At 48.3% G+C, this 7,152-nt stretch overlaps 1 protein-coding gene across 1 annotated transcript; it reads right to left on the reverse strand.

The window, feature by feature from the left end:
* Positions 1–586: 586 nt before the first annotated feature.
* LOC115552730 (uncharacterized protein K02A2.6-like) lies at positions 587–4,825 on the reverse strand. The gene has a single exon (XM_030369037.1). The coding sequence runs from the start codon at positions 4,823–4,825 to the stop codon at positions 860–862; it is 3,966 nt and encodes a 1,321-aa protein (XP_030224897.1). The 3' UTR covers positions 587–859.
* Positions 4,826–7,152: the final 2,327 nt, after the last annotated feature.

The following is a 7,152-nucleotide window of genomic DNA, read 5'->3' on the forward strand; positions in this document are numbered from 1 at the left end:
ATCCTTGTGAACGCGCTCGCCTCTGCACCGCTCTTTGCATCCTGGCCAGCCTGCCCCGTCCTCACTTCTGCCTTCTGCGGGCCCATCTGCTGATGGACCTTCTGGTCTCAGTCTGTGCTGTTCTTGGGTCCAACCTCACGCCCACTACAGGATAGTGGAATGATTGTTGGTGTAAAGCCTTGGCACACATCACTGAAGGAAAAACTAGGAGACAGGAAACTTCTGCTGGTTATTATGTTGTCCCATAAACGTTAAGTGTAGGGAGGGACGCACCGCTCTGTAATGGTTCTAACATCTTGTTCTTCAGTTGCTAACCCTTATTTTAGATAACATTTAGCTCAGAGAGAGGGCAACAATGGAGGGAATGAGAAAATAATATACATATATTGTAGTAACCCGAGGGCAATAATGCACGCACACTTGTAACTCCGTTTAACGTCTTTACTGAAAACATGCTCACAGCATAACAGTCCAAGTCACGAGGCCGACAGGAGGAGAGCAATCCCTAGCACCCCCCGGTGGGGAAACCTGGTATAAGCACTAAGGTTCCGGAGTGCCGGATATAAATGAGTGCAACACTGGTTCAGTCTATAACACTTCTCCCCCTTTAAGTAAACACTTATAATACGGTTAACCAAACAAACTGAAATTGCATGAATGTCCCCTTATAAAGTACAGAAATGATATTGCACTAAAACCAACTTAAATCACATCCCAACTTCACAATTTTAACAACAGGCAATCAACAACATTTTACATCAACAACATTTGGAAATGCACAACAATTTTTCTTTTTCACATAAGGCAACAACAACCTGTATGGCCTAACACACTTTTTTTTATTTTTATTATTTTTTTTTTAACAGTTCAGCCTCTCTGGAGGCTTGTGTTGCCGCTCTGACCTTCTCGGTGCAACAGTAGAGTCCACAGACTGGGTAACAGAGTTTGCTGCACTGGGAGGAATTGGGGCAGGGGCAGGTGAGGCAGTTTGCTCAGACAGTCCATCCGAGGGCCGCAACAGTCCATCAATGCACACAGGTGCAACACAGTCCATAGAGCTGCTCACACTGTCCTTGTGCGAAAAACTCTGAGACCCCTTCTCCTCTGCATCGGTGCGGACACGCACATGATCTTGGTGCCTACGAACCTGCCTGCCATCCAACAAGTCAACCACAAAAGAGACTGGACCAGACTGGCGGTGAATAACTCCTGGCAGCCACTTTGAGCCACTGGCAAAGTTCTTGACATACACACAGTCCCCCTGCTGTAAAAACCGCTCTCTTGCATGTTGGTCCCGTCTCACTTTTTGGTTCTCCTGTGATCGGGCAACTTTTGCTCCTACATCCGGGCGAAGGAGGTCCAGATGAGATTTGGGCTTTCTCCCCAGCAACATCTCCGCTGGAGGCAAACCCGTGGTTGTGTGCGGAGTAATCCGATACTGGAATAAGAAACGTGCCAGCTTCGTCTCCAGCGTGTGCCCCGTCATTTTCCGCAGTCCATCTTTCAGCGTCTCAACAGCACGTTCTGCCAAACCGTTGGAAGCAGGATGGTACGGTGCAGTCAGGATATGTCGGATTCCATTTTTCTCAACAAACTCTTTGAAAACTTCACTGGTGAAAGTGGGCCCGTTGTCACTGACAACTGTATCTGGTAACCCATGGGTGGCAAAGATGCTTCTGAGCGTGTCAGTGGTAACTGGGGCTGTGATATTTGACATGATGTGTGCTTCCATCCACTTAGAATGAGCGTCCATCAGCACCAGGAACATGTGACCCATAAACGGACCAGCGAAATCCAGGTGGAGCCTGGACCACGGACGTGCCGGCCACTCCCATGGGTGGAGAGGAGCAGGTGCGGGCATCTTCTGGTTACTTTGACACTGTGAACATGCTTTTACCTTTTCTTCCAAAGCACCGTCCATCCCAGGCCACCACACAAACGACCTGGCGAGGCTCTTCATCCTCGACACCCCGGGGTGAGCTTCATGCAGCACTTCCGTTATCTGAGCCCGTCCTGCAGGAGGAATAATCACCCTGGAGCCCCAGAGAATACAGCCATCCAGCACACTTAGCTCCAACTGACGCTTGACATAGGGCTTGAGCTCCTCTTGTCCAACTGCTACTGGCCAGCCCTGCAACAGCCATCTCTTGACTTGTGACAGCACCGGGTCTCTTTCAGTCCACTGTTTGATTTGCTTTGCTGTCACCGGAGAGTCAGACAGCCTGTCCAACAAAAACACAGTCTCTGGAAGAAGGTTAGTTTGGCTCGGTGACTCTGGGAGGGGAAGACGGCTGAACGCGTCTGCGTTTGCATTTTCACTTCCTGCTTTAAACACAATGTGATACTGATACGCTGACAAAGTTAATGCCCAGCGCTGCACTCTTGCTGACGCCATGGGTGAAATACCCTTAGTCTCACTAAACAGGCCCAGCAAGGGCTTATGGTCGGTAAAAATGGTAAATGGGCGACCATACAGGTACTGGTGGAACCGTTTCACAGCAAAAACTACAGCTAGCCCCTCTTTCTCTAGCTGCGAGTAACCCTTTTCTGCTGATGTGAGAGTGCGAGACACATACCCAATAGGCTTTTCATCCCCGTCCTCCATACAGTGCGAAAGGACCGCCCCCACGCCATAGGGTGATGCATCACAGGATAACACAACTTCTTTGTCTGGGTCAAAGTGCACGAGTAGCGTTGCTGAGTGCAACAGTTCTTTTACCTGCTGAAAAGCTGTCTCTTGAGCTTGTTGCCAATTCCAGGAACAGTCTTTGTGTAGCAGCTGATACAGGGGGGCGAGCACAGTGGAGAGTTCAGGCAAGAACTTCCCATAATAGTTCACTAAGCCCAAGAAAGACCTGAGCTCTGCCACATTCTTTGGAGAAGGAGCCTCCTTTATCGCCCTCACCTTCTCTGTCATGGGGGAAAGACCCTGAGCGGAAATCCTGTGACCCAGGTAGGTGACACTTGGAGCCTGGAAAACACATTTACTGCGTTTTAAACGCAGCCCAGCCTCCTTCATTCTCTTTAGCACCTGGTCGAGGTTCCGCAGATGCTCCTCTTCTGTTTTTCCAGTCACCAAAATGTCGTCTAGGTAGACAGCAACATGGGGAATGTTCTGCAGGAGGTTGTCCATGGTGCGTTGAAAAATGGATGGGCTGGACGCGACGCCGAAAACCAGACGGTTGTACTTGAACAGCCCCTTGTGGGTGTTGACGGTCACATATTGTTTAGAGTCCTCATCCAGCAACAGCTGTTGGTACGCGTGACTCATGTCCAGTTTTGTAAATGTTTGTCCTCCTGCCAGTGTGGCGAACAAATCCTCAACTCGTGGCAGGGGATAAGTGTCAAGTTGTGAGGTTTGGTTAATTGTCATTTTGTAATCACCACATATCCGCACCTCACCATCCTCTTTCAGCACCGGCACAATCGGGGCTGCCCAGTCAGAGAACTCCACAGGTTCAATAACACCTGACCGCTGCAGCCTGTCCAACTCCGCTTCCACCTTAGCCTTCATGGCGTATGGCACTGTGCGTGGTTTGCAAAAACGTGGCTTTGCGTTGGGGTCCACGGTTAACTTCACCGTTGTGCCGCGGAGGGTGCCGAGCTCATCCTTAAAAACGTCTGCATGCTTTGATAGAATGTCTCCCACCACTCTCATGTGCATGATTTCCCCCCAATTGAGGCGGATTTTCTTTAGGAGGTCCCTTCCAATCAGACTAGGTCCCTCCCCGTCTACCACTAACAGCTTCACTGTAACAGACTGGCCTTCATACATCACGTCTACTTCTATAGCTCCAAGTAGAGGAATGTACTCACCGGTGTATTGTCTCAGTCTGATGTTAGTCTTTCTTAAAGCAGGCGCTTTCCCAGAGCCCCACAACCTTGAGTATGTGGTTTGACTTATCACCGAAACTGAGGCACCCGTGTCCACCTCCATCGTCAGCTCTTTTCCGTTTATGTGCAGTGTTGCGCAGATCGGGTCTGCCCGGGGTCCACTCAGGTCAATATTAAACATGTTAAAAGAACACTGCTCCTCCGGCTCTTCACTCCGCACATGATGCGTTTTCATTTGGGGTTTTGACTCCCACTCCTTTTTCCATGGCTTTTTAGCACCTCTGCACTTCTTCGCTATGTGCCCCTTTTTCTGGCAGTTATGGCAAGCGGCATCTTTAAAACCACAGTCATTAGCAAGATGCGCTCCCCCACACCGGTAACACTCAACTGACGTCATCGGCTTGCCCCTCCCGTCTTTAAACAGACGGTGAACGGCGCCCTGTGGTACACTTGCGTTAGCTGCTTGAATGTCTTTAGAGTTGATAGCTGCCGTTTCCATTGCATGAGCAATCTCCAACGCTTTCTTGAAAGTTAGCGTGACTTCACCTAGCAATCGGCGCTGAATGCTGTCATTGTTGATACCACAGACTAACCTGTCCCGTAGCATGTCGTCAAGCACCGGTCCAAACTCACAATATTCCGACAGCTGTCTCAGCTCCGCCACGAATGTAGCAACTGAAACTTCAGCTTTGCGTGAATGCGTGTGGAACTTGAAGCGCTGAACAATCACTGACGGCCTGGGGTTGTGATGCTCCTGCACCAGCTTCACCAGCTCTTCGAATGATAGTTCGCCTGGCTTCCGTGGCGTTGCTAAGTTGCGTATCAACTTGTACGTCTTGGCACCGCACGCACTGAGGAGAATCGATCTTTTCCTTTCCGCCCCCACAATGTTATTCGCCAGGAAAAAGTGCTCCAGTCTCTCGACATATTCAATCCAGTCACCATCCAGCTCGACGAATTCACTGAGCGTGCCGACCGTGGCAGTAGCCATGCTGCAATCGAAAACTACACGGAAACTTCTTCTTCGACACCAACTACCCAGTTCTCCGTCATCTATGTTTTAATCCTCGTCGCCAAAAGTGTAGTAACCCGAGGGCAATAATGCACGCACACTTGTAACTCCGTTTAACGTCTTTACTGAAAACATGCTCACAGCATAACAGTCCAAGTCACGAGGCCGACAGGAGGAGAGCAATCCCTAGCACCCCCCGGTGGGGAAACCTGGTATAAGCACTAAGGTTCCGGAGTGCCGGATATAAATGAGTGCAACACTGGTTCAGTCTATAACATATATAAATATTAGTGCAGTCAGTCTAACGCGTAATTAACGGCGTTAATATCTTTTTTTTCTCGGACATGTGGGCCGTTTACATTTTATTATACCGGCCATGCGTGCGTGCAATCGGCCAATGTCCGGCTTTAGCCGGCTAACGTGAACACTGGAGCCGGCACCCAGGAGCGCTCAATTTTAAGTGCGTTAATTTTTTTAACGCGCGATTAACGCTCTTTTGGCTTGGCATACGTCGTTTTTTCACCTGCTGTCTAGCAACAACTAGTCACGTTAGAAAAACGACAACACTATACCGGATCTAACTACACCTGAAAAAAAACAACAAGCACGCCGCACAAACTTGTTGGGGGAAGCAAGGATACGGAGCGGGTGAAAAACTCATGGAAGACCTCCTTAAAAGTGTGTGTGTGTTTGTGTGTCACTCTGTTCGAGCCTGCACGAGAGTTCAATGTTGTCATTAGCAGTTCAAGGCCCACGTGGGCTGTACCACTTCAGGAGGGGCCGCACAGTTACTCCCCTCTAGAAGAAAATCGACTTGGTTGCGACGTCGACAGTTTGTGAGAGGTTTGCGAACGCACAGCTCAGGCTGCCGGACGGCGCTGCAAGGAACTTTTATGAATGCAATATTGTTATCCGGCAATATTGTTATTGTAATCAGCCCGACAGCCCCGAACCGTTAACGGCCCACGGGGAATTCTGCCGACTCTCCCGATTACCACACCGCCACCGTGTGTGTGTCTGTGTGTGTGTGTAGGCGTTATTGATAGCCTGGTAATGTGTATAGGCAGGGCCGACGGACTGCGGGGGAAAGTGAGGCAGTCCTGGGGGGGCCCAAGGCAGGGGGGGGGGCCCATGGCAATAAATAACAAATAAAAAAAAAAGTTTTTTTATTTCTTTTGAATTATCCACGGCCCCCCCGTCAACAATTGTTCTCTAGCCCGCCCCCCCCCCATCAACAATTCAGCGCAGGGGGCTGGTAGGGGGAATTCGGGGGGGAGCCCATCAGTACGTCTTGTATACAGGGCCCAGGATTTGGTGCCACGGCTCTGTGTATAGGCCTACGTACGGTAGGAATATTCAGACTGGTTTAAATAATAAATGTTATAGTATTTCCCATCTTTGCTGAGCAAGAGTTTTGTTCGAAAGTTCAGTGATTGAAACAAATAAAAGCCTGGGCTATTGAAGTTTTACGGTAGGCCTACCACTGTCATGCACCTACCCGATGTCAAGTGAACCGGGTTGAATTCACTACGGGTCTCTGTTCTTATATCCATCTCGCCAAATATATTTTATTACTGTCCTTCTCAACACTCTCTGATCTCACTAAAAGGCTAGGAGCACGAAATCAAGGGATATTTAGAATAGAAAAAAAATTGCGGTTAATCGCTAGTTAAGTATGACATTAATGTGATTAATCGCGATTACATATTTTAATCGCTTGACAGCACTAATAAATATATCTATGCATTCAGAATCTGTCATTTTGATCTGACTAAGCCATGCATAACAATAATTGTGAGCCCACTTGGGAAGGTTTTGTGGATCCCCGTTTTGTCTTTTCCTCTGGAGCCATCACTTGCAGTCACATACTTAGAGGTTTCAAGGAACAAAACGTCCCCCGCCCACAGCTCTCGTATCCTCCAACCACCCAGGGATTATGTTCCTCATTAAATCAACTTTAAAAAAAAAACAGGAAATCATATTTTTAAGGCATGACTGTGAACACACAGTTACATGGTGCAGGTTTATGCATGCATTTGTGGAGAAAGAAACCTCAGTGTCTCAGTGAAACCTCACATTTGAAGGCTTGCTTACACTAGCATGTACTTTCTTGCTTCATTGAACATTCATTGACTTCCAAAGAAGCAAATACAGCAGAGACGCTAGTCAATGTATTGTATTGTATCCATATTATGCATTTATTGCGACTGAAGAAAGCCAGAATTCAGAAAAAAAGATATAAGGGTAAACAACAAATCCTACTCTACATTAACGAAATGGGTCACTTTACATTTCTTACCCAACAT

This window comes from Gadus morhua, chromosome 10, assembly GCF_902167405.1.
Source record: "Gadus morhua chromosome 10, gadMor3.0, whole genome shotgun sequence".
In the NCBI taxonomy this organism is placed as follows: Eukaryota; Metazoa; Chordata; class Actinopteri; order Gadiformes; family Gadidae; genus Gadus; species Gadus morhua.